Raw genomic sequence first — 24,187 nt, forward strand, 5'->3', positions numbered from 1 at the left:
ACAGGGGAAGCGTCGGCCGTCACTCTTGTAGATAGCACAGTGAGGTACCTTCCTGAAGCAAGGATTCTAGTGTCCACACCATATTATACTGGGCAGGTAATGGGCAAAATGCGTAGACCAACCCATCTACGATCTCATCTTGGGGAACATTACAGGTGCAAGAGGTGTCGAAAACCCCGATCCCGAGTGGAGGATGCTCGATGTTGAAGAACATTCAAAGGAGGAAAGGCCTGCGACAGCTCAGACGGGTGCAGTCAGTTTCTCGTCGGCAGTGGAGACAAGAGCTCAAGCGACAGCCCGAGCAACGCAGCGTCCGCTCTCTACTCCTGTTACGATGTGCCTGAGCGTAACACCGGGCGAAATTGCAATTAGGCAAAAAGAATACCCGAGCCTGAAGACCTGCTTCGAAAGAGTCGGGGAAAAAGCGAAAAGAAAGAAGAGTCGTACGTCCTTCGAATATCAATTGATGAATGGTCTTCTGCACAGGGAGTGCATATTTAGTTCAGGAAGGCGCGTCCAACAGCTGGTGTTACCGAGAGATATGCGAGAGACCGTGTTGCGCTTAGGACACGACGTCATTATGGCCGGACACCAGGGTGTTCAAAAAACGGTGTCTAGGATCACCGAGGAGTTCTTTTGGCCGGGTGTTCAGAGTGACGTTAAGCGCTTTGTTCGCTCATGTGACGTGTGCCAGAGCACAGTTCCGAAGGGAAGAGTTGGTCCTGTACCTCTGGGCAAGATGCCAGCCGTCGACCTACCGTTTCAGCGAGTGGCGATTGACATTGTGGGGCCAATCTCTCCAGTATCCGCCAAAGGCAATAGATATGTACTTACTCTGGTTGACGTGGCCACTCGTTATCCTGACACTATTCTACTGAGAACTATTGACAGTATCCAAGTGGCGGAGGGTCTTGTGGAAATGTTTTCGCGTTATGGGTTCGAGGGAAATTTTGAGTGACCGGGGCTCGAACTTCACATCGGAGCTAATGAAGGAGGTTAACCGCCTTTTGTGAGTGAGGCAGTTACTGATGACGCCTTACCATCCCATGTGTAATGGGCATGTAGAGCGGTTCAACAACACCCTCAAAAACATGATAAAGAAAATGTGCCAGGAGAGACCTACTGATTGGGATAGATATCTCCCAGCTCTTTTGTTCGCTTACCGCGAAGTACCACAAACGAGTATTGGTTTCTCGCCTTTCGAGATGTTATATGGGAGAACCGTTAGAGGTCCACTTACAGTACTCAAGGAGCTGTGGGCTAATAAGGAGATTGCATCAGATCGCAAGACAACATACACATACGTTCTTGAGTTGAGGGACAAGTTGGAAGAAACATGCAGGCTTGCACATCAAAGCCTGGAAAAGGCGCGTGAACGCCATAAGGGATATTATGAAAATAAAGCCATTCACAGAAATCTGAATCCGGGCGACAGGGTTCTAGTGTTGCTACCCATGGATCATGATAAGTTAATGATGCAGTGGAAGGGCCCTTACCTTGTGACGCAAAAGAAAAAGGACATGGATTATGAGGTATTGATAGATGGCACTAAGAGGGTTTTTCATGTAAATATGTTGAAGAAATATGAAGAAAGAGGTCCCGTACGGTACGCCCCCAAGGTAGCATGTGCGGTAGTGGCCGATGAGACAGGTGATATTTCCGAGGTGCCCACGTGCAGTGGGAAGAAAAATGCATGAGAGGATGAGGTACTAATGAAGCCCAATGTAAATGAAGACAGACGATCACAGCTCTACTCCAACTCAAAGAGAGACGTTTTCGGATGGGCCAGGCAAAATGGAGGTCAGATGTTACAAATTAGACTTGTATAGAAATAGAGCTAACTGAACAGCTCTAGGTATCTCTGGGATGTATCTTGTTATTGCTGTTGTTGGTGTTGTGATCATATAAGAGAATGTGTTGTGGACACGAACATGTTTATTAAGGACTCTGTGCGGACAGCGGCAGTGGTGTGTTAGTGTTCTGGAAACGCAGTTTGGGGTGCTGTGTTAGTGATGTGCGTTTGGTGTGTGCTGGACATCTTCGGTGTGGTGTGTGCTGGGTCCAGAATCACCACAGAAGATGGTCGGCTGGCTGGATGGCTTGAAGATGAGGATGACGTGAGCAGTTTTTCATGGAAAAACTCTTGAGAGAGGGGGCCTTTGTCACATATATTAAGGAGCCTAAATTAAATTTTAAAAGAAAAAGGTGTGAAGAAGACGATGCGAATTAACCTGCGAATTAACCGAAGAATAAAGAAGAGTAAGAAGAAGCATTCGTTGAGGTGGAGAGAGATGATTGGTGGAGAAGCATTCGGTTAGGTGGAGAGAGATGATTGGTGGAGAAGAGAAGAAGACGATGACAAGGCATACGTGGACTAACACCGAGGCTATAAAAGGGTGAGTGAGAGCGAGGGACTGGGGGGAACAGCAGAGAAGTGGAGGCTCCAGGTGGGTCAGGGACACTTCGGTTGGAAGAGAGAGACTCCGGCTACTGCTTCGGTGAGCTCGCGTTCTACGACATCGCATCGTGGACTTCCTGCCGTGCCTGAGCCTGTTCCGGGGAGTCAACGGAGGACGCTACTACCTGCTACGGCCAGGGGTATCTCCAGCGCTGTTGCCACCCATCCGGGTGGTGCCCCCAACACCAACAACACCGGCATCATCTCCACGGGCGCTTGGACCTGGAGCTTGTACGACGCAGCTAGCGACGCCAGCCCAAGCGCGTCGAATGGCGCCAGCAACGCCAGCCCAAGCACGGCGAACGCCGCCTCGACGCCGCCTATGGGATCCATACAACGCCGCAGCCACACCGAACCAACCGTGAGCACGAACGCCGACCGCTATTAGTAGAACACTAGTAGTAGACGCTAGTAGCAGTGTACCCGGGTCGTGTGTATTTATAGTCTTTGTGTTTTGTGTTAGTTTTGTTAGTTTTGTGTTCTAGTGTGTGTGCCACGTAGGGTGTATTAAATGTGCGTTTGTGTGGGTACACCCGTCGCCTAGTCCATTCTTTCGGTCCGAGTGTTCTCCGGGGAGATCCGTGACAGTGCGCATTATCAAGGACGACACTACGGACATCTTGTGGCCGACTGGATGACAAGAAGCAAAGTTAAGATAACGACCTGTGTGTACGGGCTTCGTGTATATTTGGAAGGAGAGAGCACCCTCACCCTGGTGAACCACTACATTGAAGAAAGGTAGCAAGTCGTCTCTCGAGTTCCACAGTGAACTGTATATGCGCATTCTGGGCATTCAAACTATCCAGGAAGCGTAGGACATCTTGCTTCTTCAAAATGCAGAAACAGTTGTTCACATAGCGATAAAAAACTTTTGGCGCCTGAGTGAAGGTCGCCAGTACCTTTTTCTCCAAGGCTTCCATTACTAGATTTGCAGCGGTGACCTACATTGACGCTCCCATTGCCGTGCCATGTGCCTTCTGGTAGAGGTTGTCACCATAAGAAAAGTACGTATTGCTCAGACAAAATCCCAGCAGCTCGCCGAGTTCACTGACGTCGAAAGGGGTGCGACCATGAAGACCACTGTCAGCTTTTAGGGCTTCTTCGCACATGGCTGCTGCCAAATCACTCGGCGTGATGTGCTTTAGCTTCGCTACAAATGTGGATGACTTTTCGACATGTGTCGGGGTCTTAATAGCTGAGGCGCTCAACACCTGGTGAAGGTAGCCCGACAGTCGGTAGAGCGATCTCATGAAGTCGACGATAGGCCGAAGTGGAACGCCAGGCTTGTGTACTTTAGGCAGGCTGCAGATTGCAAGGGCTGAGCCTTTCGTGCAGAGCAATCGGTAGTAGAGGCCATAGTAGAGGGTAGTAGAGGGTAATAGATGCACTGATTCCCATCAAGTGTACATTGGCGAAACAGGAAAGTTTTCAGGACGGCTCAAGGAGCACGAACGTGATGTCAGAAATCAGTCACATGACGAACGCGATTGCCAAGCATGCACATGAACATACAGGATTGACTCAGAAGATTGATCGTAGCCAAGGAAAAGAATGTGTCATCCCGGCGGCTGCTAGAATCATTAATAATTGAGTCAACACCAGCTACGATGAACCGGACAGAAGGAACTATGCCGGCCATTTACGCACGCCCATTACGTCACGTGCTGGCTACATAGGTAAGTGACGACGATTCCTTGTCCAACTCAGTGAACAAGGAACCCGTACGCAGTTACGAAACGTCAATTACTTCTTCAGGCTTGGTCAGTGACCATGATTCACTATTCATTATTTAAGTCCAAATATCACACTAGTCTTTTTCATTGAACTCAATTATGTTAATCAAACAACTGTAAAAAAGGCATTAGTCAATAAAATACAGCTTATTACTGTTACTACTACATGGTTCCTCCTCCCTTATTTAATTTATTTAGTGCCTGACAAGGCCTTACAGGAATACTAAATTATGCTGATGATATGCGAAAACAAAATTTTTTTGCAATGTCTCTGTTTCTTTGCATAGATACGTTTCGCAGAAAGGCATTAGTCTGAACTACCTGCACTGATATTTGAAACTATTCGATTCGCAAGCCCCTAGTTTTTTTTCTTTGTCCTGTCCCGAGCCACGACACATGCACAAAAAGACACTTCAAAGAAAAAAAAATATAGCAGCCAACTTACTCCTCCATTCTGGGTTTGGATCAGCCACCAAAGTGTAGTAAATGGGGCCAATAATCTCATTCATGCCCTGCGCAAGCGAATAAGAAAAAAAGAACTTAAGCACACTTTTAGTTCCTAATGGTCTTACTTGAAAGATGAAAAACCACCACACTCAACTGTTCATTTCAACTGCCCTGCATAATCAACAACAAAGAGACAGAAGTGAGACTAGGCTTGTCATGACAAACAAGTACAAAAATGATTAGAGTTGGTCAGAGTAAACGGGGCTGTTAAGGTATTAGATAAGTTGTTGGGCAAGTTGGTGATGATATTCCATGACTGCAGCACGACAAACGAGACATAGAAGAAGGAAACAAGCAGGGACACAACACCCTGCGCGTTTCTTCTATGTGCTGCAGTCGTGGATTGGCATTTATGAGTACTTCATTAAGTGTGCACACTGGCCTTAATCAGTCCAGGCAGACAACAAGCACAAACAACTGCGACACAGACAAACCCTCCCCAAGGATGGCAGAAAAGAAAAAAAAAACGTTCACAACCATGGAACCAATGCAAAAGCAACACGATACTGTACTACACTTTGGCCACTTAAGCTGGCGGTTCTTTGCTAGTGGCAACGTGGCCTGAAGCACATACAGCTTATCATACATATACTACATAGATTCCAAAATGTGATAAGCAGCTATGAATAGTTGTCAGAACTGAACTAAAATTGAAGAGGAAGCGCCTTTGTTACCACTTGAAAGAAACACAAGATCTCAGATCTTAAGATATAGCACCATGAGACTAAGAGTGTGCTTCCAATTGCATCACACCACAACTGTGCAGAATTAGAAATAGCATGAGCTCATCTGTGGCCAAACCCCGAAGCTGCTCATATGAAAAGGAAATTGTGACTGGCCAGCACCTTGCCACGACTGGCCATCACGTAGGCTCTGGCCGTATGTCTATACAGTCTTAGTGACCTCGGCGTCCAATGAGCTGGTTACAAGCTTCAACATCTGCAATGGTGAATTCTTTTAGAGAGACAGCAGCTGAGACGACAACTATGTCCAGTAACTGCAAAAAACTGCAGATGAAGTGGAGGCAGCACTTGGACAAAGACCATCCCAACCACGACTGAATCCACATAATCTGAACTCAATGCTTGCTGTGATCGCAAAAGCGCAAACTAAATGGAGCCCAATTGGAATAAGGAGCTGACACATTGCACTGCACACTAACCAACCAGATTGGAGTTGTGCACTAAGCCAGGTATGTGGCCAATCAGCATCAAGGGCAAGTGATGGATCTGCACTAGACTTGGACCGAGGAAATTCCACTGTATCAGCAAAAAAAACCCAAGATGTTTCAAGAGACATTCTTCTGTGGTACAATATTATTATCCTTATTATTATTATTATTCGTGACACTAAAGGTGTCACAAGGCATAAAACGTGATGTCAGTAACGAACATTATGAAATGTTACAAAAAAGCATGAAGTCTGGTTATGTGTGAAAAGTCACATAAGCTTCGAGGGTAAATGTTGTTCATCAACCACAAGTGGAAATTCGGGCCATTATTTGAAGACAGACCTGCCTCTTGAAGAACACGAGCGTGCACCAGCGAAGTTCCTGGGCATGTCCACAGTAGGTGGTGGACAGTGGTGGTGTCGGAAGCGAGTGCTTCGCAGTGAGGGCATTTTTCCGGCACAGGAATCTTCTCACTTCACCACTGGTTGCAGGGCCACTCCGACCCGCAGCCACCTCAGAAAGACCTCCTCCACCCGTGACAGGTCGAGGGGAAGGGGGTAGGTACAGGGGGGAATAAGAGCATGTGTACGCTGCATGAGGGAGGCTGCAGATGTTAGATGCGTCAGAAGTGGATCTGGTGGCAGAGGTCCAGGGGGAGTTTGTGGGACATCTGTGCTAACTTGAACCCAGTGGATGAGTATAGGCACTGGGTAGGATTGACAAGCTGCATGTATGGCATGGGAAACCCGAAGGGTGCCACGGACTTTCTTTATGTGCTTCAGAGCTTCTTGTGAAGGAGTAAATAGGCGCACCCTTAGAGGGTCAGCAGGTAAAGCTGCTATGGCATTTAAAATTGCTTGCAGTTCCAAGGGAAGAGGTTATGAAGTGTCAGTACAATAGGATTGGCGGCTGTAGAGGTGAGGGTGTATTGGGCTTATAAAAGCAGTTGATTCCCCCGTTGGGTTATGGCGACATCTGTGTAAAGGATACAGCCATCATGTTTCGTAGAAAAAGCTGGTGGTAACGGCTGAGAGGAGTATTCTGACTTATCATGGCAAGCAGGCTTGTTTGAAGTAATGTGACAGTACATCAATGGAGGTGGTTGAGGCACAAACGTGGGACGAAGGGAAACTTTCCATGCTCGGTTGGCTTGTTGCTGAGTAATAATTAAACCTGCCAGTGTGTTGAGAGCTGCACAGACTTCTGTAGCGGACAAATAGGAGTTGCTCAAGGTAGGCCAGTAATAACTCGCATAGCTTCGTGGTTGCGTGCTTCAAGTGTGGACCAGTGTCGTTTCATAAGTTGTTGAAACTGAGCCTGGTAAAGGAACCGAGGTTGAAAGACAGCACGAACAAGTTGGAGAGCTGTACATTTATCTGAGCAGGCACCTTCAGAACGATTTGCTATTCTGCAGATGAAGCCAAGTGTGTTTATAGCACTTTTGCGCATAGCTGACAAACCAAGCCGTGCCTTTGCTTCAAGCAAGAACGTGCAGGCCAAAAACATTGGCATGTTCCACTTCAGGAAGTGGTGCATTGTAGATAGTGAGTATGAACGGAGTGGCTTAGAAAATACGGCGGCCAGCTTTATTGCCCACACGGAGATAGCAGGATTTGGAGAGGTTGAGGGAAAGGCCAGTGTTGGCAAGAAATTTGTGAAGAAAATTGAGGGCATTTTGCAGGGAGCCTTGCTGCATCTGAGCCGAGCAGTTTGTGGACCAGAGACTGATGTCATCTGCATATGCTAGAACTTGAACATTAGGAAGGGCGGAAAGACTGTGCATCAGTGGAATGAATGCGACGTTAAACAGAGCTAGGGCTAAAGCTGAGCCCTGCGGTACTCAGCGATAAGAAATGAAGCGTCCTATGGGTGTGCCATTAACGCGGATATCAAATGTTCGTTTTGAATGAAAAGCATGAATTGCTGGACAAAGCTGCAAATCATGTCAAGTGATGGCATAGTGTTGAGAATGGCTGTGTGGAGAATGTTGTCATAGGCCTTCGTGATATCTATTGTTAGGACTGTGCGAACAAGATGGCTGTGAGGTGAGCGATGTATTACGTCGTTGGAAAAGCGGTCAAGACCATTCTCGGATCCGTATTCTGGTCGGAAACCAATTTGGGAGGACGAATATTTCTGATGATGGTCGAGCCACCAGGATAGTTGAGTGGCAAGCAGTTTTTCATACAGCTTACAGATAGTTGGGGTAAGAGAAATCGGACATAGTGCCCCAAGAGTTCCGGGTGATTTGCCAGGCTTTGGTATCGGAACTACCACTGAATGGTTCCAATTGGATGGCACTTCACTGGATGTCCAGACTTCGTAAAAATTCTGAGAAGTGTAGTCAATGCTTCACCGTGTAGATTTCGGATTAGGGCATAAGGTACACCATCGTGGCCAGGTGCAGAGTTAGGGCGGATGTCTTCAATGCCAGCTATAAGCTCAGCCATGGTGAACGGGCGCATATGATCTTATCTTCTGTGTCATGTTTGAGACTGATTAGAACAGATGCAGGTAGGCAGTTATAATTCGGAAAGAACTGAAGGGCCGTTTGCAAGTGAATGCATCTTGAGAAAGATGAAGGGCAAGGCAAATACTCTCGGCGTAGTCTTTGACAGACGGCTTGCATTCCATGGAATGAAATGCACACCACAGGTGGTGGCTGCCGACAGGAGCCCTGAGGTGAGAACACCACTTTGTGCAGTGCTTGTGCAGAAGCAGTTTAGAATACTGACGGGCTTTAGTGGTTACTCTATGACGTTCCGTTTGTGCATTCTGATCTGACGAATGCTGAGTGGCGTATACGTCCAGTTGTTTGCGCCTTACCCAGAGATTAAGCAGGTGAAGGTCAGGATTTGATTGGTTTTCATTGACAGTGGAAGAAATTGTGTTCTGAGTTAGGACAAGCATGAATGTAGAAAGGGCTGCGGCAGGAGTTATTGAGATGAGGCGGCCATCTGTGCGGAGACTGTCCCAAGAAGTGACATGAATCTTGCGGCGAACTTTATGTAATGTACTTGAGGCAAAATCAATTAGAATGGGGAAATGACCACTGCCCCAGGTGTCTACTTTGTAAGAACAGTGAGGATTGCCGGGACCCAGCCACCACATACGGTCTGCAGTCGATGGAGAAGCACGCAGGCGGCTATAATTGGAGGAATTGTTGAGAAGTGTAAACAACTGGTTGAAAAACGTGTCGTAAATTTGATGTCCACGTTTAGAGTCATGAGTGTATCCCGAGGCTGTGTGTGGCCCATTAAAATCTCCTCCAACTAGTATGGGCACACCTGGGTAAGAGGTGCGCAGATGTGTGATCCATCCAAAGTCGAGTACAGATGTATTGGGCCGACCATAAAATGAGACCATTAGAACAGGAGTGCACTGAGGCTTAGTGAGAATGGCAATTACTTCTTGACGGGTGTTGCACCGAGATAGGTCGATGGGAGAATGTGGTGTCGAACAATGAACATATATAACTGCTTTACCAGGAGCAAGACCACTGTGGCGGTCGGGTATTGACGGATACTGATATGCGCAATAACCAGAGAGAGGAAAGATGGCATTATGCTCCTGTAGAAGGAAAGCCCCGATACAATAGGTTTTTATGTACTGTTCATTTTGTAAACAAAAATGTGCATCTGTTAAAAAAAATTCAAAGGTACTGGATCACATACCGTATATATTCTCATATATACTCGTGTAATGAATCCACTCGCATAATGAACCTGCCCCCACTTTTGTTGGCCCTTCGAAACGCTAATATGCTGCCTGCCGCTGATAACATCACCACTTGTTCATTTATCTTTTGAGGAGGGCTCCTGCTAGAGGGGTGGGTGAAAAGAGGGGGGGGGGGGGGGGGGGGCGATAACATTGCCACTTGTATATCTTTTGAGGAGAGCTCCTGCCAGAGGGGTGGAGGGGGAGGGGGGGGGGGGGGGGGCGCGGTGCGCTCAGGGAACTTGACAGAGCGCCAAGATGTTGCGTGCTCTAAGCTAAGGCTTAAGCATTCACATTGCATACTCGTCACCGCCCTGTGTGTTTTTTTTTAACCTCGTGTAAAAAATGCACGCCTGACCTTGATGATGATTATGGATTTTTACCATACTCACTCACTCACTTGGCCACTCAACCACTTGGCCACAGCTTCAGTGCCTGACCTTCAGGGCCGGTGTTCAGCATGTTCGCGTTATCTCGCCTCGTTGAAACTATGAAAGCCGTTGAAATCTGTTGCAACTTTTTCCCGCATAATGAACCCTCCCCCAAACTGATGTCAACTTTTCTGAAAAAAAAAAAAAAAAACTGGGTTCATTACGCGAGTATATACGGTATTCATTGCTCAAGAAGTACATTTGCATCATCTGGTCAGAATATTCAAGTGGTGAGAAAACACATTTTTAATTTTGTTGACAACTGCACAGCGCAACCATTTGGCTTAAATTTTTACCACTGACCACAACTATACTAGTGATTAAAAACCTCAAAGTCCATTACTGGGCCTGTCTTCTGGGGAACACAGTCCTTTGTGTTGACAACAGCACAGTCCTACAGCACTGACCTTTCTGTAGCAGTCAACATGCTGGCAAATGCCTCGAAAGAAATTCAACCTACAACAATCGGCAACTTTTTCAGGAATGCTGAATTTTGTATTAATGAAAGCATTACCGATGACACAGAGGCAAACTGCCACATCTCCGATTGCAGGCAGTAGCAAGGAGCTAATCACTGACCTGTGCAAGAATGGAATAAACATTCCAGCTGACACCATGTTTCATAACTTCACTGAAGTGGACAAGAGGTTTGAGATGTGCATGAACCTCACATATGATGAAATAATGCACCAAGCACCTCAGCCTGAAAGTGAGTCTGACTACGACAACAACTCCAGCAGCCTACCACAAGCACCGATTGCAGAAATTGCAAATGCTGTGATCTTACTGTTAACTGTGTGCAATAAAAGCATGATTCTGGCACAAACAGAGCAAAATATTGTTGCTCATAAACAAAACATGGCACAAGAAAGATTTAGCCAATTTTTTAAGCCGATTTCATCTCTAACTGAAGTGCTCTTCCAGTAGGTCACATTAGCCAGACTGCTTGATTCTTTAGACCATCTCTTTGGCTACACTGAACCATAGAAAATGATCTGCGGCAGTAGCAGTGCTATCTGCCAGTGGCTTATGGCCAGTCTGTGCAAAGCTGCAAGCTGGAAGACACTTGCTCTGTGTAACCAAAAAGTATTGCTGTGTGCCTTGCTTGTGCAGCACGCATGCTGTAATGGACCCTGCAGCCAAAACGTGAAGCCCCAATTGGAGCACTGACCCCATGCTGTACCCTGCTGGCTCTCTGCAAGGACCGAAGAAGAGCAGCACTCACCTGAACATATCCCAGGCCTGGGTTCAGCTTGGCGTAGAGGAAAAGAATGCGCTCCACCACCTCCCAGTGGGCCTCCTGCCCTTCACCCAGCTGCTCCAGGGGCTCATGCAGGGGACGTGCTCGTACACAGGCTGATATCTGTGGGGCATTACAACCAAGTGCACAGAGCTGCAACATATTTCTCTCGCATAAGGCTCATTGTAATCCTCCTAGTCCTCACCACACTGAATCCTGGATGCCCTCCCTTCATGCCAATACAGACGTGCTCGTAGGGAAGTGGCTGCAGGGGGTCCAGGGTGCCACACATCCAAGAGTCCAGTCAGTTACTGGCTCCAATGAGTCCATTGTAAGCAATGTTAAAGGTTTGGATTTACATCTGGGACCTTCACAGGGCCAGCCAATCTAGAATGATGATACTGCAATCCAGCTGAGCGAGTGCAGCACATCAGGCTCATCAATGAGGCAAGTGCTCTTCTGTGACACTCTCCCTTCATGAGAGGCTCAAGGCCAGCAAAAGTGAGCTTAGGAAGAAAGCAGAGTACACAGCTGCCACTGACAAGTACTGCCTTCTCAGCAAACACAGCCATCTTTAGTCAATGGCAACCTCATTCATAAAAGGCCTCACTGTCACAGAGCAGTTCAACTATTTGAAGCTCTTCTTGAAAGGAGATGCTGCTTCAGCTAAAGCAGGCCTCCATATATGACTGAAGACTGCTAGGTAGGTGCTAGTGAAATGCTGAAGGCATGCTCTGGCAGCAGGACGTGCCTAGAGCAAGGACATTTCACCAGGCTGTGCATGCTGACAAGCAGCCATTCATCGAACGATGGCAATACTGCTCTGCAAGCTTCATGAGCCAATCCTCATCCACACACAAGGGACTGTGACTCTTTTACTGTCTGCGATATCGTGCTCCAGGCACTGCCACTGGCCTCCCGAACACAAGTTCCTTGTGATTCAGAGCTCCAGTAGAACGATTTCAATGGCCAACCAGGACACACCACAAGCTATTGCAAACGAACCAACACCTTCAGTCCTTTATAGCCACTCTCCAAAGGTTACTGATAGCCACACTTTTTGCAGGATGCACGAGTATTTAACCAAATCCTCTACAGCAGAAGAAACAAGTGCTGTCCAACCAAACATGATGCTTCCGCTGGCACAGGACTGACATGAAAGGATTACCTGCTTCATTAGCAAGTGTCATCATAGTATGTGCAACATGAAGAGCCAAAATGCATGGCAAAGTGGGGAATATGCACGTGCCAACACGAGAGCCAGCACAACGTGAATGCACTGAACAAGCGTATCTAGCTTCAATCCTCGGAGGTAAGTGATTACAAATGCCCGTATATTAAAGAAATTTTAAATGCTGCTGTTGTTCTGTTGGGTTTAATGGTGCTCAAGACGTAGGAAAATTGTTTGGAATCCCGTGAAGCCATGGGCATACGAGTGGTAGGCATCTCCCTGTTGGAAGAGACATTGTGGGCTCCCCACTCGAAGGTCGAAGGGCCCTCTTTCGTAGTTGGCGGGGCAGCTTTCACTGCCTCTGTGAGTGGGGTGGATTGCCCTGCCAGGGCCCCGCTCTGTGAGGCCTGGGTAGGCGCTGAAGACCAGCGTGGTGGACAACTCCATCGCACTGCATAGGCGAATTTTGTGTTTGAAACAAGGAAAAACTTGCCCACTTTGATTTGTTCTCTTGCCTCCTTAAATGAACTGTCTTCATTTGTTTTCAGTGCAATGATTGCCTTCTCTATTTTCCATGATCGGCATGACCGTGATCCCCGCCACAGTTGGAACAGTGAAGTGGAACACAGAAGTTTGAAGGTTCGGGCTAGTGGGTAGTCAACATGAGGATCCATAGCGCACACAATTGAGGGGACACAACACGAGCGCTAATTGCTCGCTAATAGCGCACGTGTTGTGTCCCCTCAATTGTGTGCGCTATGGATCCTCACGAGATGGAACAGAGCATTTTTCCGAGATTTGATCGTTGGCGGAGCATTTCCCACATGTTTCCTGACCACAGCACCTGAAGCATCGGTGGGGGTTGAGGATGTACCTACGGACAGATATTTTTATGTATCCTACGTCTATTGAGTCAGGCAGTGTGCCGAAGGCAAACGTGAGGACAATGTGCTCTGTGGGGATTTTCTTGTCTATTAGGATTTTTACCCTGTGTACGTTGGTTATGTTTTGTTCTTTGAGTCCTTCTAATATTTCTTCTTCTGTGAAATAGATGAGGACATTGTTGGATATCACACTACACAACAGTATTCAGGGACCGGTGGGGTGTGACAGTTACTGGGAATTCTCCGAACGAGACAATGTTTGAGAGTTTGGGCAGTTGGGTTTTGTCGTGGATTTCAAGCAATAGATCACCACTGGCCAACTTCCTTGCCTTGTAGCCAGGGCCCAAAGCTTCTGTGAGAGACCTTTCAACAAGGAAGGATGACATCATTCTGGCTGTCTTTTCTTTTGATTCACTGCGGATTATGTGAAATTTGGCCAAAGGTGGAGAGAAATTCAAGAGTTACATCGGTCCGCCTTTTTTTTTTTTTAGGATGGCAATTGTTCTGTGAAGGGGCCATAAAATATGTGTTGAATTTAGCCGTGGTGCCAGCCACCCACCATAGAGCCCAACAAGGGGAGAGAACAGGAACATCAAAAAATGTCCTGCCACCGTCACCTGTACACCGCCACTATAACCCAGCATGAAGTAACTCTGGTTAGCTACTCACACAGGGTTAACCCTCGCCGCCAGGAAGAAGGAAAAATAAGAGAGGAAAAGACAGGACAGTTATGAGAAAGAAGAAAGGAAAATGAAAGATAAAGGGGAGGACAGAAAAAGGCCACTGCCAATTTCCCCTGGTCGGGTCAGGCCGGAGGTGCCGTCTACAGGAAGCTGGGGCCAAAGTGGTGTGTTGCCTCCGCCGAGGGGGTCCAAACGCTCGGCATCGGCTCAACCACCAGGATCCCCTTTTCCCCGGACACGGCGATGCCACGCACGGCGAGGCGCGGGTGCTCGGGTCCGTGGTGACGCACTGTTCACCATCATCCCCCTGTGGGGATGTCCCTGCGGATGCTCGGGATCCTGCGGTGTCGCCACTCCCCAGCGCCTGCAAGCTGCAGACGCCCCCCCTGCTGGGAAAAAATTTTAAATGATGGCAGCTAGCGCACCCTCATAACAGAACTTTTGAGACACCTCAAGTGCATGATCACCGTTGCCCTCAACACACTGGGCAACATTTTGCACCAGAAGGCCAAGAAATGACACCTAATAAAAGAGTGGCTCAAAACCCAGTGCTGTGACATGAAGTAATTTTGTGTGCAGTTGGAATTACTCACATTGCCAAAGTATAGAAAGCACACCTTCCGATTTGTCCTTTGTGGCATCGTTTAAGAAGCACAGAAAGAACAGTGAAGACAAACTAGAGCAAAATTTCGTAATTTGATATTCATTATTCGGAAATCTGGATAATTCGGACTGCAGATGGGGTCCTGCCCAATACAAATGTAAGGCTCTAGCATAGGGCGCTCATTAATTCGTACGCTGCTCAGCTTATACTGATTAATTTGGACAAGCTTTTGAAAGGGCTCTATGTACAGGTACGGCCAGTTCAGCGAGAACTTTTCCAAACATCTTCCTTCAAGTATCAACTGCACAGTACATTGCTCCCTGCGCACCTCTGATATTTGCAAAACAGCAGGTGTGAAGATAGTCACGAGGCCCCTGTCTGAGAAATAGTCCAGCTGTGTAGTTTCAGTTCTGGAGCTTAGACGCCTGGGGGGGATGGCAGCACATCAGTCAATCAGCTGAGCTCAGTTATGCACCATTTAGGCTGCCGATTAACTTCGCTGGTGTTTTCATTTCCTTTTTTCATGGCAACTTGGCACTCTGGGGCTAATGCATGTTCCCATCCCTTCTGTCTGCCTGGTTCTTCAATCTTCTAGTATTCTTCTCACGTGCTCACCACGTGCTGCTGATGTTCCGTGTGGTGAAATCTACTGACATGTGACACCACCGTATGTGAGGAGGCTTCACTGCTACTGCATCGCACTGTGAAAGAGGCCGCAGAGGCCCTAGCCATTATGAAGCAGTTTTGCTTCCTACATTCCCGATAGCTTTTACAGAAAAAAGCATTTGACGGAAATGTGAAAAACTGTAGCAGTGCAGTTTGCATCTCAAAAGCAGATGGCCACGGCAGTTTTTCACCAAATAAATTTTTTACATGAGAGCAGTTTTTGTAGATTTTACACTGAAAGCTGTAATAGCTTTGTATAGGCCATTTAGTAGAAGCAATCTGGAAGTACAACAGCAGCTGTGTAAAGTGTTATGCGTAACACATTAGGTGGACGTCACCGCCACATGCCTCAAAGTGCAACTAAGGTGCCCAGTGACCCAGGAAGCCAGTTATGCGCCTTTCCTTTCCTCAATACCAACAGAGGGTTAAGACAGCGAATAAGACAACACTGGGAATTAGACCATGTTTCATACAAGCGGGCCCTCGAGTCCATAAGTGACTGGGAAAGCGATCGACCGAAGACCGCAAGAGGAAGAAGGCCGAGTATGCATGTGAGCGTAAAGAGCCCAAAACGGGCCTGTGAGATGCCTAAATGGGCTGCCACCTGTGAAACATGAAAATGGGCCTGCCATTCCAGGATGCTCAGCCGCTAATGACAACCAAGCCAGTAAGCTTACATCCAATTTTTTTTGGAGGGCCAGTCGATACTTCGACCATTGAAATATTCTCTTTTTTTTTTTCTAGCCCCTTAAATCCAAATTAATAAGATATTACTATACTATATCCCGTAGTCATTGCACAAGGTGGCATAAGCAAGGACGATTACTGCAAGCAGTTTCCAGGTGCACCACAGATCAGATGCTAATGGCAATAAACTTGAAGCTCGGATCAAGATACAACATACTGAAAGAGCCACTTCAGGTTTATGTTCTGAACATGCACACAAAAGACAGCAATGGCTTACTCCCCTCATTTTTTAAAATGGAAAGCTTGAGGATCCTATTGACAACAATCACTCAGTCAGCATGGCCGTGCAAAGGTTTCAAGATGAAAGAAGTGAAGTGGACACCCGCAGGTTCGCATCATCACCAGAGCAATATAGACATTTGTTCCCCTGGGGCAAGGGGCATGGAATTTCTGTTGCTGCACCATGTGCTTGTGGGGGAGCAGCCATACGCAGACTCTAAGATTCTGGGCACCATTGCTGACAAAGGTTGCACAGCCTATTATATGGCCCATCCAAGAGTTGAGTCCTTTTAAACAACCATTGTGACAAAGAAGGCAGTAGCAGCAGCTTTCTGCTCTTCTTTGGTGGGGTGTAGAGCCCAACAAGCAGAGAACAGAATTCTTGCCAAATCTGCACATTTAGATGTGGCTACAGTGGTGGTGCATGCCTCCTAGAGAAAGCAACAAGCACTCTGTGCGCATTTCTCACTGCATATCAAGCTCTTGTTCAAGCAACTGTGCATTACACATCAACAAAAGTGTGCTGGTCATTCTGTTCAGTACCACGATATGAATGATCTCAGACAAAAGAAACAACAAAAAAAGAATCTGCAAGTGAATTTGTATGCAGGTATACACTGCTTACGTTTGTAATGCCCTGGCGGGAGCGAGTGACATTGGCAGCATGCAGCATGCTGCGCTGCACACGCTCCCGCAGCCCCTGCACCCGGGGGTCAGCGGCAATGCGGGTGCAGGGGTGCTCGGTGCGCCGCTGGAAGAAGCACATGTCGGGGCAGAGGCGCCTCACATCCTTGTCGATCTGCAGCAGGACCTCGTTGTCCCGAAAGTACGCCTGCCATCTGCTGCTCGGGCTCATGCTCAGAGGCTGCGCACACACACAACAGCGCCACTCTAGTCGGGCCACTGGCATCTGGTAGTTTGGCAGCAGTGCACATCTTGACACAGTCACTAACGTTTCCTGCACTTTGCAGCTACAAATCCGGCATTTCATCGACCCAAGTTCCCGGGATCAGCTGTTCGCCGTAACCGGACACGCGCCAGATCTGACACGCGCCAGATCACCGCCCTGAAGGATCGCGGACCTATCGGTAGCTCCTGCGCCTGCGCCAACTGCTGACCCGCCACCTGGATCACCGTTAAATAGCTGCAGCACGTCGTACGGCACCGTAGTTTGGCAGCAGTGCACATCTTGACACAGTCACTAACGTTTCCTGCACTTTGCAGGTAAGCTGAATCTTTCTAGGCACTCTGTCCGTGGTTTTTGCATGTTTGCACTGCTGCCAAATAGTTTCATGCTCTGCACGTATTTCTTTGTACAATCGTAAACCATCTTAGCGCGAGAGTAGTGTATTTTTCATTGGTGCTTCCAAGTGTGCATCGTTTTCTTTTTTCTTTTTTTTTTTTCTCGTCATCTGCTGTGAACCATGCCTAGCGAACTTGAGAAATTACGGGATGAATTAAGGAAAGAACTTGCGAAGGACATTGCGGCATTGCGAAGCGTTCTTGAACGTGACTTGAGGAAGGAGCTGCGAGAAGTTTCACAGAGTATAGATTACTGTAGCAAGCAATACGATGACATGGTCAATGAGTGTGCTGCGCTGAAGGCAGAAAACAAATCCTTAAGGGCTGAAAATGTCGCGTTGACCTCTGACCGTAATGCGCTACAAAGTCAAGTGTCTGACTGTGAACTAAGGCTCAACAGCTTGGAACAATATTCCAGGAACCGAAACGTAGAGATCACTGGCCTGCCGGTAACCGAGAAGGAAAACCTTCCTGAGGTTATTGAGAGGATCGGGGAGGTTTTGAATGTACCCGTGACATCCGACGACATTGAAGTGTGCCACCGTGTGCCTACTAAAACCTCTTCGTGCCAGAACATAGTGCTACAGTTTCAGAAACGCTCAAAACGCGACGCCTTCCTTGAAAAAGCCAGAAAACAAAGAATTACCACAAGCGATCTTGGGCACCCTGATGAAGATGCAAATCCTGTCTATATAAATGAGCACCTGTGCCCTTCACTCAAGAAGCTGATGGGACTCACTGTTGCTCGTAAGAAAGATAAGCAATGGAAGTTTGCGTGGACGAGGAATGGCCGCATCTTTGCTAAGAAGGATGTAACTTCGTCAGTGGTCCGGATCGATTGCGTCAATGACCTGGAAAAGATAGTCTAAAGATTTCGTGCGCCTACTGAGATTTCCCTTTTGATTAGGCATGGCTTCCCAGTTCTTTCTACCTGCAGATATCAATAGCCTTTTTGCAAAAAACAAAAAAGTAACATCATTCTTTCATCTTAACGCACAATCTCTGCGCAGTAAAGAGGATGAAATAATCGCATTTCTTGGCTTGTTTGATTTCGAGTTTGACATAATATTTTTCACTGAGACCTGGTACCGAACTGATCATGAAGCCCTTATCATGCCGCATTATAACTCATACGTGCTAAACCGCCCAAACAAAAAAGGCGGTGGAGTAATGATAGCTGCAAAGGAATCCGTTCGGTGTTCAGTTCTTCCTGACTTTACTAAATCATGTGAAGATTTTGAAATACTTTCTCTAAAGGCTGGGCAGAACATTTTTTCTGTTTTGTACAGACCTCCATGTGGTAGCATCCCAAACTTTCTTTCATTTCTTGACACTTTTTTAACATGGATAACAGAAAACAGGTTTTACTTAGTCCTTGGCGGCGACATCAACATAGACTTTTCTACACCCTCAACTCAGCAGCGTCAAATAAATAACCTGTTAGACTGTAACGGTTTCATTAATGCCATCATTGATCCAACACGCCTGTCCACATTGACTGCAACTTCAATAGATGCTTTCATTACAAATTTGCATGACAAGTCAATCGTGTCTGGCGTTATCTCTGGCCAGGTTAGTGATCACCTACCGATTTTTTACTTCATAGATAGTCGTATAACAAAGTCCAATAAAACTACTCCGCAACAGCGACAGTTAGTGAATAAGGATACCTTGACACGCTTTCGGTCTAGACTTGAGCAAATAGACTGGAGTCCAGTTTATGAGGTTACAGATCCTGACAAAGCATATGATATATTTATAAGCATCATAAAACCGGTATATATTGAATGCTTCCCATATCGAAGCACCAGAAAACCACAGAGTGCTCGTAAGCCATGGATAAACAAAGAATGCTTAAAGATGATAAAACACAAAAACTACCTTTATAATTGTTTCATTAAGAATAGAAGCACTGATGACTTTCTTATATTTAAGGCGTACAGAAACAGGGTGACATCATTTCTGCGTCAGGCAAAGAAAGAGTACTTCCATAATCTATTCAACAAGGATGTTCTGAAGCGAAGTGATAAGGTATGGAAACAACTTAATACCATTATTAACCCATCCAAGAGCATTAATGAACTGGAAGTCATGATAGATGATGAGACGTTATCAGGAAAAAAGCTGGCTGATTCTTTTAACGATTTCTTTGTGTCTGTTGCGCATACTATTCATGACCCTACCTGCATGAGATATCTTGGTCAATCAAACTCGTTTACCGCTTTCCTGGCTCCAACAGACCAAAACGAGATTATGCGATGCTTTATTAGCCTCAAAAATAGCAAGTCGAAGGACGTGGATGGGTTCCAGATCCTACCGTTCAAACATGCAATTGATGTCCTTTGTCCTATCTTAGACCATGTCTTTAACTGCTGTTTCGCCCAGGGCACCTTTCCTAGTAGGATGCAAACTGCAAGGGTCATCGTAATTCATAAAGGAGGGGATACTAACAATTTATCCAATTACCGTCCGATATCTATACTCCCGTTATTTTCCAAATGTTTAGAAAAGCTGTTACATAGCAGGATTCTAGGTTTTTGCGAAAAGCATAAGTTGATCACACCCAGTCAGCATGGATTTAGGAAATTACACTCCACTGAGACCGCTCTTCTTACACAGAAGGAGCTGATTTTAGAATCTTTCGAACACAAAGAACTAACACTAGGCATTTTTATAGATTTTTCTAAGGCGTTCGATCGCGTTAATCACGAAACCTTATTACTAAAACTAGACAGATATGGCTTCCGAGGTTGTTTTTATAGTATCATTAAATCATATTTAGAGGCCCGTTTTCAGCAGGTTGTGATTGATAACACACTATCTGACCCCAAGCATATTGCTGCCGGCGTACCCCAGGGTAGCATACTCGGACCGCTACTTTTTAATCTCTACATTAATGATATTGTAAACATTGACCCTAACACAACTTTTGTTATCTACGCTGATGGCACCAGCCTATTTTTCAGGGCACCATGTGTATCGAGTCTGGAAGTAAATGCTACGAGGTGCCTACGTTCGCTACACCACTGGTCACTTTCCAATTCGCTGAATATCAATATAAGCAAAACAAAAGCTGTGCTTTTTAGACCCCGTAATAAGTCTGTTTCTGAGTTAACGTTATCGATCGGTTCATCAAAAATACACGTCTCCTCTTCCGTTAAAAGCCTTGGTGTCACATTCCACGAGAACTTATCTTGAGATGTTCATGTTGATAATACAGTTGCCAAAATTTCAAGAGTAGTAGGTATCCTGTCCAAGTTTCGGTACTACTTTCCACAATGCATAAAAAAACTTTTGTACGACTCTTTGTTCACCAGTGTTATAACTTATTGTTTCTTAGTCTGGGGTACAACCACTGTCTCCAATATTACAAAACTCCATGCACTACAGAAAAAAGCAGTTCGTGCAATTAACAACATCCCAAATGATGTACACACCAAACCTGTCTTTGAGGCATTACACATTGTACCTATTGTGCAATTGTACTCTGTCATGCTCCGCAAAAAGTACACATCAAATATTAATCAAGGAACTGCATTTCTCGCTGATTTGTCTCGACTAACATGCAGAGAACGCCCCTACAATACGCGCATCGAAGACAACTGGTATTTACCGCGAACGCGAACTAACTACGGCAGACAAATGCTGTCCTATAATATCCCGTCCATTTTAAACAATTTGTGAAAAACTGTAATTAGTGAAGAGTAACAGCATATAGTTTCTTTAGTGTACTAACTCAGCCTGCTTTTATGCCTTCCCTCTTTACGTGATATGTTTGATGGTTAAGTGTTTTTTGATGCCCTGAACGTGTTTTATTTTCGATGCAATGTGCTTTTGTTTTAAATATGTCACAGGCATAACATATAATGTACCGTTGTGTGATTGTGGGTTTTTGTGCACAATGTAGTTGCTGTAGGGGGCGGGGACCTCCGTCAAGCCTCTATAGGCTTTTTGTCCCCGCTCCCCACATCCTTGATGTGAAATAAACCTGATTGATGTAGAGCCCAAGCAAAGTGGGAAAGAAGGAAATGCTAACACTGTCCACATTCTCAGACTTCTGCTGGCTCCAGTGTGCTACTTTGATACACTGCCTGGCTCTTTCAAACATTGGTGCCACTCATATTCTTTCACTGCCATTTCCCATTATCAAATACCCATGGTTAAGAAGCATCAAAAAAGACAAGGAAGAAGAAGGGCAGGGACGACACAAGTGCTTATTTTCAACTAAAGTTTGCCCTCCAGTGCTTCGGTTTTTTATGAATGATGCCTTCTAACCACGGTGCCCGAAGGCATCGTTCGCAGCTGGTGGAGCACTCGGCCCGCAGCGGGGTTTACGGAGCTTCTCCCAAGCGAACACCCCAAAGGAAGCCGAGTGCCAGGCCGGGGGCCGCTTGTACCCATTTCTACCGGTGGGTGTCCGGCGGTGGGTTTTGAACCAACCACCTCCCGCAGCCGTGACGGGCGCCCAACCAACTAGGCCACGGACTCGGTTAGAAGACATATTATTTGAGAGGATAAAATCTTCGGTTATTTGTCCCCTTGAGTCACATCGCTCGCTTCCCCAAAAGGGGGAGTGAGCGTTAAAATCCCCAACTACCAGATATGGCTCTGGAAGTTTATCTATCAGTTCTAGTAGGTCATGGACTTTTAAAGTAAAGTGTGGAAGAATGTACATGGAACAGATTGTTAGTGTTTTGTAGCTGACAATGCTGACTGCTACAGCCTCAAGTTTTGTTTTGAGCTTGATTTCTTGAGCAGGGATGCCACGTTGGACAACAATCGCGACGCCTCCCGAGAGTCGCTTTGCCTGCTCTCGATCACGTCTATAAGTTTTATGTTTTAGGATATGCACAGGTTGTGGACCAAGATTCGTCTCTTGAAGACATAAAACTGTAGGTAACAGTGACCCTAAAATATGTGTTATGTCACTGTAATTCCGCATAAGTCCTCTGCAATTCCACTGAATTAAAAAAGCCATGTTTGTTAGGAAATGAAGCAGGGTTTACTTATGTGGTGGGCCCGTAATGAGGGGCCTGTCTTTTTTCCGCTCAAGAGAGCTGTTCCGCCTCCGTAGTGGAGGCGGAGTGGGTGTTGTATCCATCACCTTAACAGAGGTGCTGGAGGACCGCGGAGGGGCCGCGGTTTTGTTTTCAGGCCTCTCCCGACGGGGGGAAGTCCTGCGGATGCCGACCCATGGACCAGCGCTCCCTGCTTTGGCAATGACAGGGCAGCTTTCGCTGGCCCTGCCTGGGGCGTGGATGGCCCTGCCATAGGCTCGGTGGAAGCGGCTTTGGCAGGTGCCGGAGTGCTGCGTGGTGCTACGCCCCTGCGCACCACGTCAGAGAAGTTTTGTTTTGCAGTGAAGGAGAATGTGTTTGTAAGCGCAAAACGCCTTCTCGCTTCTTTAAATGAAATGTTTTCCTTTGTCTTTATGGTGATTATCTCTTTTTCTTTCTTACAGGACGGACACGCCCTGGAGTATGCAGCATGTTCTCCTTCACAGTTTGCACAGCGCAGGGCTGCGTCACATACATCAGACTGGTGATCATTCGAAGCACATTTCGCGCAAGTTTTGCGACCGCAGCAGCTCTGTGAGCCGTGGCCAAACCTTTGGCAGTTGAAACATCTGCGAGGGTTTGGTATGTATGGTCTTACATTAATTTTCAAATATCCCACGTCGATTGTGTCGGGCAGAGTGCTGGTGTTGAAAGTCAGGATCATGTGCTTTGTGTCTATTTCCTTATTGTCCTTCCGGATTTTCATTCGGTGGACATCTATGATGTCTTGGTCGATGAGCCCTTCAAGCATTTCTTTTTCAGTTATGTGAACAAAATCATTTTCCGATATTACGCCTCGGACAGTGTTAAGTGAGCGATGAGAAGTCACGGAGACCGGGATTTCCCCTATGGACGAAAGGTTGGAGAGCTTAGAGTGTTGGACATTGTCACACAGTTCGAGCAATAAGTCGCCGCTGGCCATTTTTGACAGCTTATAGCCAATGCCTATGGTTTCAGTCAAGCACTTTGACACAAGGAAGGGGGACAATATTCTTGCCTGTTCATCTTGTTGTTCACTGTGGATCACGTGATATTTAGGGAAAGTTACTTCTCTTTTTTGAAAGAAGTTGTCTGCCTCGTTCCGCCCTCTTTTGAGAGAGCGATCAGGTTTTGAAAGTAGAAGAGCCATAAAAAAATTGTTTTTCGGCCATGGTGCCAGCCACCCACCACGGAGTCCAACAAGGGGACGGGACAGGAACTTGATAGCAAGTCCTGCCCACGCCAGCTGTACACCTCAACTATAACCAAATATGACGCAACTCAGGGTAGTTGGTCACACAAGGTTAACCCTCGCCGCCAGGAAAACAGGAAAAACCAAGAAGTGAGTAGGAGATAGGATAGTTGTGAGAAAGAAGATAGGAAAGTGAAAGACCGAGGGGAGGACAGGAAAAGGCGACTGCCGATTTCCCCCGGTCGGGTCAGGCCGGAGGTGCCGTCTACAGGAAGCTGGGGTCAAAGTGGTGTGTTGCCTCCGCCGAGGGGCCTTAAAGGTCCAAACGCTCGGCATCGGATCAACCACCAGGATCCCCTTTTCCCCGGCCACGGCGATGCCACGCACAGCTAGGCGCATGTGCTCGGGTCCGTGGTGATGCACTGT

General features: G+C 46.7%; 1 protein-coding gene across 5 annotated transcripts in view; it reads right to left on the reverse strand.

Annotated features, from left to right (window-relative positions):
- The window catches only part of LOC144112053 (TBC1 domain family member 13), a 288,796-nt gene that overhangs the window by 103,137 nt on the left and 161,472 nt on the right, over positions 1–24,187 (reverse strand). For all 5 annotated transcript variants that reach the window (XM_077645129.1, XM_077645126.1, XM_077645131.1 and 2 more), the window contains 3 exons: positions 16,857–17,096; positions 11,243–11,380; positions 4,637–4,703 (listed from right to left, as the gene is read on the reverse strand). In XM_077645129.1, the coding sequence (XP_077501255.1) occupies positions 4,637–4,703; positions 11,243–11,380; positions 16,857–17,096 (445 nt within the window). The remainder of the gene's footprint in view (positions 1–4,636; positions 4,704–11,242; positions 11,381–16,856; positions 17,097–24,187) is intronic.

This window comes from Amblyomma americanum, unplaced genomic scaffold (genome assembly GCF_052857255.1).
Source record: "Amblyomma americanum isolate KBUSLIRL-KWMA unplaced genomic scaffold, ASM5285725v1 scaffold_37, whole genome shotgun sequence".
NCBI lineage: Eukaryota > Metazoa > Arthropoda > Arachnida > Ixodida > Ixodidae > Amblyomma > Amblyomma americanum.